General features: G+C 43.0%; 1 protein-coding gene across 1 annotated transcript in view; it reads left to right on the forward strand.

The window, feature by feature from the left end:
- Window positions 1–12,303, forward strand: part of LOC144162797 (mitochondrial potassium channel ATP-binding subunit) — a 51,264-nt gene extending 38,961 nt beyond the window's left edge. Inside the window, exons 14-18 of the mRNA XM_077693460.1 lie at window positions 1,935–2,006; window positions 5,748–5,926; window positions 8,996–9,054; window positions 10,032–10,120; window positions 12,134–12,303. Of these exons, the coding sequence (XP_077549586.1) occupies window positions 1,935–2,006; window positions 5,748–5,926; window positions 8,996–9,054; window positions 10,032–10,120; window positions 12,134–12,223 (489 nt within the window). The 3' untranslated portion in view covers window positions 12,224–12,303. The remainder of the gene's footprint in view (window positions 1–1,934; window positions 2,007–5,747; window positions 5,927–8,995; window positions 9,055–10,031; window positions 10,121–12,133) is intronic.
- Window positions 12,304–12,617: the final 314 nt, after the last annotated feature.

Here is a 12,617-nt window from a genome sequence, read left to right on the forward strand (position 1 = left end):
GTTGGGCAGAAAAAAAAAAAAAAGCCAGACACATTAATCCGATACAAGACAACAACGAAAGAAACAGAAGAAAGCCGCTTTATTTCCTGCTGTGCAATGATCGTGTAGAGGCCGCTGCTTGGTACGTAGTATTAGACTGTTGAGTCTTCATAGGAGCATCTAAAAAATACTGCAGGGAAGCCTACGCATTTTGAATACTTATCGAGAAGCTCTGATCGCTGATCCTCGCGAATAAGCAAGAAAGGACGAGTTACACACGATCTTCTGACCGATACTCTGAAGAAAGTTGTTCTCTATCTCTTCGTGTGTTGCAAACTTGTGGGGGATACAGATTCAAATTATTCAGATGCGTCAGAAGCTGGCAAAATAACTGAGTCGCTAGACATACGCTTTTTAACGCACTACAGCAACGAAGCGGGCGATTTCTAGCCCAGGCATTGTTGCCCCTCACAAGCGGAGTGTAGCAGATGACAGCGGCGCGAATCCCTAAGCCGACGTCAGAGCCAGGGGGCGCCACTCAAAGATCTCACCGCCAATACAGCACGTACCGTTCGCCGTGTATATGCTGCTGCTGCTGCTGTGTACTTTGCTGCTGAGACACGCTCTGAATTTATTTTTTTTTTTAGTTTTGGGTGGTTCGAATATTTCGAACCATAAATGTGTCGTTCGAATCGAATCGAATACCAAAAAATTCGAATCGAATATTCGAAGTTTCGAATATTCGCACACCCCTAGTTTTTACACAAGAACAATTACAACAGTGCGGATTGGGCGTCGCTCCAAGGTGAAATAGGTAGCCATTTGTGTATGCACAGTTTAGCCGTAGACGATGAAACAACGTTTCTAGTTTACGAGGGAGCTGTCTCGGGAGTCTCGACTTCAATTCTGGGTCAATAGCGTGCAGAAAGCAGCGGGTATTTTGAAAGTCACTCCACAAGCAGTTTCTTTGAGTCATCTTCACGGACTCCAAGGCAGCTGTACAAATTCTCTCAAGAAGAAGTAGGCTTTCTCTTCACCAAATCGCAACCGGTGACATCTCGTACCTTCATCACCTTGCCTGCTCTGCTGGACACAACATTAAATTCCAGTGGATGCCTGGACGCAGCGGCATCAAAGGGAACCAAAAAGCCGACGAAGCGGCCCGAAAAGGCCTTCTGCACCTGAAATACCGCGAGGTGTATTTTACGAAAACGGAAGCTTCTGCCATGGCTCACCACTTCACTCACCGAGATTGGCAGTGGTTTAGTGGGGTAGAGTTTCTCGAGAACGCGATCTGCAGAATGAAGCGGTGTAGTGGCATGAAAAGAGGGGTGAAGAACACAGATAAACAGCTTGCATGCAGAAAGGAAAAGATTAAAGCAACAAACTGAGTAAGCTGGACACTGCAGTCGAGCATTCTGGTACCTTCAGTGACTCTCTGCAGTGCTAATGGCCTCTAATCCACACTTGCTTTGCATCAAGAGGGCCAAGCTGCTCGCACAAGATATAATGTTGCCTTGTTCACCGAATTGTGAATGAAAAAGTGACCTTCCATATAAATCTGTCTTTAATTCTACTGCCATAGGCATTGCATTATGTTCAAATTACAAAGAAAGTTGTTTTGTTGTATTGGGGCTAGATATACAGGGGTTTTCGATTGGCAAGAAGTTATGTAAGTTCTGTTACCTTGTTATATCGAGGTCTTCATTACATTAAAGTTTGTTACATGGAGGTTTAACTACATGCGGCATTTGGCTGGAAGCCTTGTCACCGCACAAAGTGGGAGTCATGAACTGAGAACAAGTGAATGCAAAATAATATACTGTGAATTTACAATCGCCTATTTTCTGGTGTTTCTGAGAAGCGTTGCTGGTGTCAACTGCTGTTGCTAAACAGTGTTCATTCGCAATTTATAGAAAACCCCGTTCCCACTTTTATTATTTTTTTTTTTCCAGGAGCCTATTTTGTTTGCAACAACTATCATGGAAAACATCCGATATGGAAAGCCCGACGCAACTGATGAAGAGGTAAGTCTGGAGTTTCGGGCAGAACATTTAAAAAAGTTGCGGTGTCAGTTGACTGTTGTTTTCGATATAAACCCGCTTACATCAAACAGCGCGAGGGTTGCAAAATAGTTCGATATAGCAAAAATTCGATATAGAAAGTAAAGCAAAAAAAAAACTTATATGAGAGCAATCTTGCTGACGGAGTCACAAGCTAACGCTGAGCTCTTACCACCCTGCAGTTCACTATTGATACGACACTTTCTCGGAAAAAAAACAATAATTTATTGAGGTGGAAGAACTGCATGAGTGTAGTCTGCTTCTTGGAGCGCAACGCGTTGCTGGTGACTGCTTGTTCCACGGTATCTAAACAGTTGACAAGCACAAGACTGCTTCCCTCAATGGCACTGCAGTATTGCCGTAGCAGGGCCACGGCAGCGACGGTTTCGCTCGTGCTCGGAAGCGGTACGGAGTCCTCGGCGTCTTCGACAGAGCGGAGACAAGCATGAATACAAGCGAATAACGGCGAACCCAGCGAACCGAGCAAGTGCGCGCAGCGAGTGGCGCGGACTTGACGTTCAGTGACACCGCAGCCCACAGCCCGCAGCACCCAATGTGGCGCTTTCGGCTCCAACGGCATGCATGCGTGGAGCTGGTCCACTCTGCCACGGCCGGTTTGGACGCACCCGAGCTCGCGCAGGAGAGCGACACCCGCGCCACCGCTGCGCGCCGATGTATTGCGGGAAAGCCTGCCGCATGCCTAAGGAGAGCTAAAAATCCCGCGCGGGAGAGTTCGACATATCCATTGTGAGCAAAATCGCGTTCGATATAAAAAGTTTTAAATGCATGTAATTTTTACCAGAACTATACAAGGGTTCAATATAGCAATAATTCGATATATCCGTGTTTGATATAAGCTGGCTTTACTGTGGTAGTACCCTAAAGACTACATCCAACTTTGCTCCATTTGAAAGGTTGCCTTGTCAAAATAGCACCCATGCTAGCTTTAATGCAAATTTTGATCCCGAGACCTTTTATAATCAAAGGAAACAGGAGGAATGACAACCCAGGAGGTCAGTTTGCACGATTGACTGATGGCAGTAAAGCGGCCACGAACTAAAATGCCATTGTGAGCCCACAGTACAAACTCGCCACTGGTACTCATCAGATTAACCTTATCTTGCTTTGGTACGAGGATTAAAAATTGGCTGCAGTACGAAAATATGCCAGAAATTGAGAGGATTCAGAGGTTAACACTGTCTATGATTGCGCTGTACTGGTTTCCGTGGTCCCCCGTATGCGGTGGAGAGCTTTTTTTGTGTCGTAATATGATCCAGCGAGCAGATTGAAATCAGTGCCTTTGAACACCAACTTGTCAGTGATTGAAGCAGCGTTTTCGTCAAACGAACTATTAGTGAAGTATGAGATGGCCAACATTTGAAATACATACACAAAGTTTAGTGTTGGCCTCACGCACACCTTAAAGGTTCTATTTCCTTGTGTTATATTACACCATTAACATATCTGTCCCTTCGAATGTTGTATGGAAATAAAATGCGGTCGATAGTTTTTCTGTATGCGGAAAATCTGGCTTTCTGGAAAATGTGCTTCCGTCATCTGGGTAGATATTTAACTTATGAGAACTACAAGAGGGCCAGCTCATTGTGATGTCACCGCCTAAAAAATTGAGCGACCAAGAGCGCATCCACCAGGTTTCTCATTAATAGTCACGAAACCGTGGGTGATCACAGTATTTTTCATAACGAAGTCTCCCTGATAATAATTTAAAATCCTATTAAATAAGAAGTCTTAGTAATAAAAAAAGTCTTCTGGATAATAATTTTTACATGATGTGCATTTGTCAGCATTGTACGAAAACCAAGTGTAAAAAAAGCTGTTACAATATTATCACTTGGTGATTTTTTAATCGTACACCTACTCCTTCAGTTTTGATATAAACAATGTGTATACTAGTTTTATAGGTGAAGTACTTTTTGAATCAAACTTGTCTGGGCTAACTATTCTCTTTCTGTGTTTTTTGGTGAAGTACTTTTTGAATCAAACTTGTCTGGGCTAACTATTCTCTTTCTGTGTTTTTTCTTTTCTTGGTACAATTTCATGCCGTTGCAGCTCTTTATTTAGTCCAGTCTACTTCTTTTTAATCTTGCTTAATAACACATGCTACAATGGCACAGCTATAGCTGGACTTGAAGGGTCTAGATGGCAGCTATCTGTGGCACCTTGAAAAGTGGCCTCAGGACCTTTGCTGCTATAGAACCTTCTTGTAAATTTGCTTTGCTAACACTTTACAGCTTCATTCTCTTTAGTTTCCCCTGACCGGGAGAACAGGATGGGTAGAATTCGTTTTGCCAGCATCGAGATCATTTATTCTACAGGAACAGTGGCAAACCTTTACGAACTAAACAATCTTCCTCATGTCACTACAGCAACATGTTCTTAGCCCTTTGTCTTTCACACTTTCATGACCGTGGAAAAATTGGTTGTTTTTGTGCAGCGCAAGGAATATTTTTTCCTGCCACAGAAGATGATCGATGCTAAGGCGTAAGGTATGAAATGATAGAGGAAGGATAGGGCTTTCCAACAGTATTAATTTCAAGCAACATATTCATTTCAAATATTACCAAAAAATTATCAAAACAAAAAAAGTAGCAAAAATAAAAAAAATGATGATGAAAACATCAATGTTATTTTGCACAGGGTTAACCTTAAAAAATTGAAATATGCACTTTGAGTGCGAGGCCCTTGTAGAATAATATTGCAAATATGAGCTCTGTAAGTACAGACGTTATTTACACCTGTACACAAATACAAGCACTAGTGCCTATCATGCCACCACGCGAAGCAGTTTCTCGATGCAGTGAAACAAATGCTGGCTCCTCTGTGTAGCCAGCGCCAAGTGGTTCCGCCCGAATGAAGTCAGACCCTGCAGATAAGAGCTGTGGCCTTTAGAACAGTGCGGATATTTTTACATCAATGGGCGACAGTGATAGAACGGCCCAAGGAGAAAGCAGAACTCACCGGCAGATACCGGGTGATGTTCCGGGGCGGTTCGACGCACTTTCGCCGTCCATACCGAAGTCTGACGAATCGAATTCGTCTCTCATGTCTGTGCTGCTACCATCATCCTGAGATTACTACTCAGATTCATCGGAATCCGTTGTCCAAATTCGCCGTTCCCCTGGATCATTGCCATGCGGCATCGACACCGCAATCAAAACCACGTGCGCGCGATGGCAAAGATTTAAAAATCCCCCCGCGGCGAAGAAAAGAAACTTGAAACCGAAACTGACTTCCTCTTTTACCTTCCGGACGGCGCTAGCTGTCCAGAAGTGCTCTGAGAGCACCAAAATTTGAATTTGTAGTCATCGATAACATACTATCGATGGGAAGAGGCGCGGTCACGAAAGTGACGAAAGCTGGCCAACAAGCCAAACAAGATAACAACAGGTTTCGATCATTTTTTTTTTTTCTTGGTGCAAACAAGGCCTGGCTAGAAAAATGCAAACAGGTAATGAGGTAAGTCAGTCTACTAGAAAATGAAAATCGAAGTCACAGAATTAAGGAAACGTCACTAAAGCCTAATGAGGGTGACGTGACGTGACCCAACGTAACACAGATTGAGCTAAGATGAGAAGAGGGAGTTGGGGAACCGGAAGGGAAAGCAAATGAAATTTCAAGTCCTACAGTCTCCGAGTGGCACCCTTTCACTCGTTCACGCGTCCTTTCTTCCCTGCCTCTGTGTAGGTGTACGAGGCTGCCAGGCAGGCCAACGCCCACGACTTCATCCAGTCGTTCCCTCGCCAGTACGACACTGTGGTCGGTGAGAGGGGGGTCACCGTCTCAGGGGGACAGAAACAACGGATCGCCATCGCCAGGGCCCTGCTCAAGAACCCCCAAGTGCTGATTCTCGACGAAGCCACGAGGTGCATCCTTCTTTGCCTTTTTACTGCAAAGCTGTACGTAGCTACCGCAGGTGTCGACGTCTTTCCATCTGTGCAGAGCTTCAAGAGGAAAAAATTTTACACTCCGGTTTCTTGCGAGTTCTATGTAGCTCTCAATCTGCTGTAGGTATGTTGAAAAAAAAATGTGGTTGATGCCCCTTTCATAGGAATCGGTAAAACGCGAAAGTGAAATGCACCTTCAAAGGAGCATTTAAACGTTTATTGTGCATCCTTATGAACTTGTACATCGCTACTTATATTACGCCGGCATGGCACCGTTAGACGCATGAACATTAGACACTGGATTGCCTGCGCAGGAACATTGCGTAAATCCGACTGAAATCACAGCCCCTTGAAAACCGTGCGAATGAAACGGAACCGAAACCGAAAGCAGTAGGTGGCGGAGGGTGCCTCAATTCACCAGCGTCCCGCATACACAAAGACGCTGGCGTCGAGGTGCCGATTGTCAGCGCTCATTAGCATCACGATGAACTACTTTGCTTTGCTGCTCCTAGACGACAGCACAATCTGAATGAATAAGGTAGTGGGAAAGATATAAGACACGTTCGTAGGCCTACTTGCGCTTGAATTCATAGCGCAGTGGGCATAGCGCCGTTTACCTCCCGTTGCGGCGAGCGAGTTCGTGGCTTGAATTCGGGCGGAGCCGCGCCAATGGAACTTTTGCTGGCAATGTCATTTCCGTGACGGATATGACGCCGGTGAAATCTTGGTGTATCTAGGCATAAAACACTTTCGTGTTACAAAAAGTCATACTGAAATTGGACGTTAAGACGACTCTGTCGTGATGCCGAGTTTCATTTACCTGTCGTTATTAGTTACTTCGCAGTGAAGTTGTAAGAACTACAGAATTCCTGTCTGCTGTCAATGCATGGCCTATTATGGGGTGGTTACAGAAAATGGCCGTAGCTCTTGTTTCATCGAAACAATCGTGAAACAAATTATATGACAATTGGCCTCTAAGGCGACGCAACCACTACTGTAAATTTTGGTTGCAAATGTCGTGGAATTTCTGTATGCTGTTAAAGACATGTGCTTAGGCAAGAAGAGAACGGACGACCTCACATATGTCGACTAAAACAAAGGTAGTCCTTCCGAGTTTAGTAATAGATGCTTGATCCTTCAGTTGATGTAAAATGCATAAGAGCTTCACTGCTCATCTTTTGTCACAGCGTGGAAGGGGTAACAAAGCTTTTTAGATGCTGTAGCCTTTATATTGTCACTATTTTAAAACCCTGTAGTCATTTGACAACTTCCCCTAGATTTGGCAGTAAATTGAACTGACGGTGACCTTCCAGGTGAAAAATAGTGAAGGAAAAGCATTAGGAAAAATATTTCAGAAATAATTGGTAAATTAGCTGATGCTTTTTTAGTGAACTATAATACGCATTTTTTACTGTTCTTTTAATTCAAGCAATTCAGTGTGGGTAACTTAACAAAGCATGTGCTTTCACCAACATCGAAAGTGAGCTTAGTTGGAGTTTTAACAACGAAGCTGTTATTGGTCGGGGCTTGCATGGGCAAAAATGTGGTGGCGCGGTCGCAGTGATGTGGAGAGGACATAGCCTAGTGATGAGGAGAGCAATCTCCAAGCACACATGCAGAATGTTAAAAGAATGCTTGAACGAGAGGCTTATACAGGCAAAGCCTTTCTAAACTAGGTACTAAATCTGGTGGCAATGGTTGTACTCATCGACACTGTTGAGCAAAGAGAAAACGTTGAGCATATTTGAGGCAACACATTGATACGTGAGTGATACTTGCATTGTTCTTAAAACCATGGCTCTTAAAACGTGGCTCTTAAAACCATTTCTTTTAATTTTTAGGCAAGCTCTGTGAAATTTGTCAGTCTTGCTGCTTTTCTCCCACTGATATGAAATGTCAAATGTGGCATTATTTTTTCAGTGGGTCAATTAGTTCCTGATATAATTAAGGATAATTAGTTCCCAAGATAATTGGAAATGATTAGTCATTTTTGGGACAATAGACGAAACAGTGTTGGTCATAAAACTGTAATCTTTACATTTTCAAATACTATGAACCCTGGTGAGTGCAATAATCGAAGCAGTTTTTTGATGCACCGCCTGGAACTAATTTCACAGCTCATTAAACTTTGACGTTTGAAATAGGCTTTCAAAATGGTTCCTTGCCACTGGTGCCACCAAAGCTTAATGGGCTGTAAAATTAGTTTCAAGCGGTGCATCAAAGAAAACGATTCTCTTATTGCATTCACCAGGGTTCATAGTGTCGGAAAATATAAAGATTGCAGTTTTATGAAGAACACTGTTTTGTCTATTGTTCCTCCAAATATGGCTAATTATCTCTAATTATCTTGGGAACTAATTGACCAATTGAAAAAAATAATGCCATACTTAAAATCAGTGTGGAAAAAAGGGCAAGGCTGACAAGTTTCACAGAGTTTACTTAAAAATTAAAAGAAATAGTTTTAAGTTGCCTAGCTTAGTTGCTTAGTTGCCTAGTTGCCTAGCGCTAGGCGCGCTAGGCAAGTGCTTTTGCATAAACAAATGTGTACTGTTGCTTGAGTAGTGGATTTGGTTCATCCTCTTATGTATAAAATATGCGGGCAATACGAGGGGATATATATATTTTTTCGTCGACGGAAAGTGGGGCGCGGGTTATGCGCGCGAAAATACGGTATGCATCCTAAAAACTACTGTTGCTTTGTTTTCATGTTATCTCGGTTCACATGTTTCAAGCCCAGATATTGTTCCCCAACCATCTGTTTTTGCACGTACGGGGAGAGATAACTGCAGTGGAGACAGTTACTAACTCAAAGAGACTAGTGAAGTCAGTCTTTCTTTCTTTCTTTGTTTACAGAAAGCAGCGCAGAGGCTAAATGCATGATGCTTGACTGGGGCCCCAGCTCCTGGTGGCCTAAAAGTGTGCTCATCTTATTAGAAGTTTGTCTTGCTTTAGGGAATGTGTTTTTATACTGTACCTCCTAAAAAAAAAGCAAAGGTCCTTGTTTCTTAAAACATCTCTTCTTTGCATTCCCTTCTTTCTCTTTTTCAGTGCACTGGACAGCGAATCGGAACAAGTGGTCCAGGCTGCCTTGGACAGGTTGAGTCGTGGTAAGCACTGCTCCAGTTTTCGAAAGTGCTTCCCCCTTGTAAAGACGACAGTAATTCTTGAGCTACTTAAACGCAGAAATTTTGGTCTGTCTGTCTCTGTCTGACCCTCGGTTAAGCCACCCGGTCAAAGTGAAATAGAAGCTGCGCAGTAGTCTTATATACCCACAGCCAAATCTAAACGTCGAAGTCCAGTGTCAATGTTCATACTTGTCAACACTGCCGAACAAGAACAAGACATTGCGCAAATATAAGGCGGAAAATCAATACGTAAGTGATATTTGCAGTGTTCTTTTGTTAAAGAATTCATGATCGCTTGGTTTTTGCGATCAAATGAACTCAACTGCAGAAAACCGTCGCATGCTGTCGCCCGCGCTACTATAGCTCCTGGCGGCATTTAAGAAATCAAACGGCAACAGCAACAAAAGGTTTCACTCGATAACTTCCATGTTCCATTTGGAATGCTCGTGAAGTAGGGCAACGTGGTTCTGTAAACGTTGTAGTAGGGTGCCTCGATTCATTCGCATCTCTGTTGTACGACAACACTGGCATCGATTGGGGCACCCGGCATGGAGCAGTGGATTGTGCTAAATTTAAATCGACCTGAGCAAACCTCTAGCGTGTTATCATGGGAGGAACGAGACGGGAGAGGAACGGCATGAGAGGTGAGGGGGAAAGAGAAGGGAGGCATTTACTTGGCAGGGGAGCCAGTCAACTGGTATCGTCTTTCGTGGACGTTTGCAACAAAAGGAGCATATACGCGGCCATTTTTTTTATGTTAATTATTATTGGTTGGAAAACTCTTCTAGCTAGTTCTGCAGAGGTTCTCAGTACTATTTCTGGGTAGATGAACTCGGGATGTGTAGTGTGGGAGACTGGTCAAATGCAGTTCATAAGAGATTGGCTACAATGTCCCTTTTTAGGAAATGCTTGGAATTTTTAATTTTATTTTTAACTTTATTATTATTATCTTCTTTCAGGTCGCACTGTCCTCGTGATTGCACACCGGTTATCCACCATCAGGAACGCGGATATCATCGCTGTCTTGCTTGATGGAAACGTGGTGGAGGTGAGGAATGACTCTTCCAAAGCGCAGAATGCATGATGAAGCGAGCGTATTTTGAAATAAAAAGTTACTTTAATTTGCACCTGTTCATTATAACAAAAAAAGAACAGATCTGGTCATATATCCGTACAGGGTAGTAATTCTGAAGTTTAATAAGCCAAATTTTTGTGTCACTGATGTCATTGCCTATGTGGAGTAGCAAAAAGAGAATGAGACATTTGCGGCACTTAAAATTTATGCTCCCGATTCTCATCAGGTCTTGGAACGACATTTTTTTACTTTTATGGGTAACACACTGCTTGCCAAAAAATCGGCACAAAGGGAAAACATAATATGTCCCACATTCACTAACGCCAAAACAGTGACTTTAGGAGCGTACTTTGTCTTGAATATGCACTTGTAAAGATGCGACACTGTCATTGTCGCATAGCTGATTCAACAATATGTCTGACATGGCTTAAAAGACGAGTGCTTTTTTCATGTAAATTCCTAATTTCAATTTTCTTTCATGATTTCTGTCATTTGTTTTACTCGCTGTTGTGTGTTTACATAATTTATTTTAATTGTCATTCTGTGAGCTGTTTGTAAAGGCTGTTTTCGTGCATTTTACTCAATGAAGTGATTTCAGTACTGGCACAAATGTTCCCAAGTCAACACTTTAAATGTGGGCATATTTGTTTAGGCGCATTTTTATGCGTGCCTGTGCATTCTTCTTTTTTTCAACACGCTACTTTTTCTTTACGTTCACCACCTACAAGATCTAGTAAGTCCCACAGGTCAGTGGGACCAAATTCCTCCTACAGCTCTCAGTAAATTTCCTTTCACTCTGGATGCATAATACCCCACTTCAGTCATCTTTTGAGTGTAGGTGTGAGTGGCTGGTTCCAAAATCAGTGTGACTGTGTCTGAAGCCTCTTGTATCTTCCAGTTTACGGTTGATACGCAGTAAAGGGGGGAAGCGATACGTATATGCGACTGCCCATCGTTAGGTCTAACGTCATGCTTCGAGGTCGAATGTCGTTAACCGGTGCCCACGACTCAAAGTGCAATAAATAGGACGTAGTTCAGGTACGTGAAACGGCTGAACTTGTTAACATTAGGCCTAAACATGGGACGTTAGTTCTAATATCACGCTTTGAAGTCTAACATCGTCAACAACCCCCAGCTCAACGTTTAGTGAATATGACATACTTTGGCACATCATACAGCCTAACTTCAAGGTTAATACCTGTGACACACGGCAACGCTAGATCTCTTTTAAACTAAACCCCTTTTTCCACGTCAAAAGACATTTTGTGGAAAGGAGTGGCGCTCCTGACACACAGCAACCCCCGATCTCCTTTATGTAGTTCCCGTAACTGACACACCATTAAAGTGGCGCTAGCATTTCTGTGGAAAAAGCATGCACAATAACAAAAATAAAGTGCGGCTAATAAGTCTTCTTCATTATTTTAGAGAGGAACCGTGCGTTTTATTGTTGTTTAGAAAAATAAATGGGTAATTTCACATATTTGTATTAAACAGCAACGATGGAGTGCTTTTTTAGCCTATGTTCTGTGCCTAATCTGGCAACAGTGGGCAGATGTTTACAAAACTACATTACGATTTGGCTTGTGTAGTGCAATTTAATTTCATTGCAGTTTAAAAAATTTATGAAAGTATTATAAAATCGCATTTGGTCGCACTAAGTTCTGAGAAGCTTATGATTTGCAAGTTCCTGCTTACGAGGCTGCGCCGCTAGCTGCTCCTTTTCGTTCGGTAAAGGAGATAAGCGAACACCCCTTACGGGAAATGCCCGCTGCGGTGAAGGAGATTCTCCTTTGTCGTGTGTCACCGAGGCGTATGCCGTTTTGGTAGCAGTCCTTCTCTGCAAAGGCCTTTTAGGCGCCCGTGTGTCAGGGGTATAAGCCTAAACATAGGCCTAAACATTGGGGTTAGGCCTGCCGTCACCCTTTTTTGTTTTCTTCCTCCTTTTTGTCATGTCATTTCTAAGCTTTTATCTCTTTGTGCTTTCAGATTGGAGACCACAAGTCCTTGTCAAGATTGAAGGGCGTTTACTGGCGTCTTACTCATCAACACCACGGCTTGTTAAGGGGACCGGCATGAATGGGCATGCTTAAGACGACGTTTTTGCCATACTACTTTCACGAAAACGCGCTGTAAATAAACGTTGATTTTCACTGTTATTGTTATGAGTGCTATGTGGACTGAAATTCGTTTTTTTACTTATTTGTTACAATGAAGCCCCACTGCCCTGCAGTTCTAGCAGTACTGGTGGCATTGTTAAACTAATAAGAATAGGAATGAGCAACTGGAAAAAATGTTCCTTAGCATCAGATATTTGCTGAATAGTTCAATTTTGTTAATGAGTGACAACACAAGCAACCACGGACGTCCGTGGGGTGTCCAAAATACAGCCGGACATCCAGTGCCCAGTTTGGACAGCCACTGTACGTCCACTGTACGTCCGTGCTAGGGTGTACATTTTCGGACCTACAGC

The sequence above is a fragment of the Haemaphysalis longicornis genome, unplaced genomic scaffold (assembly GCF_048455015.1).
Source record: "Haemaphysalis longicornis isolate Haplotype H1 unplaced genomic scaffold, Haemaphysalis longicornis Haplotype H1 scaffold_12, whole genome shotgun sequence".
NCBI lineage: Eukaryota > Metazoa > Arthropoda > Arachnida > Ixodida > Ixodidae > Haemaphysalis > Haemaphysalis longicornis.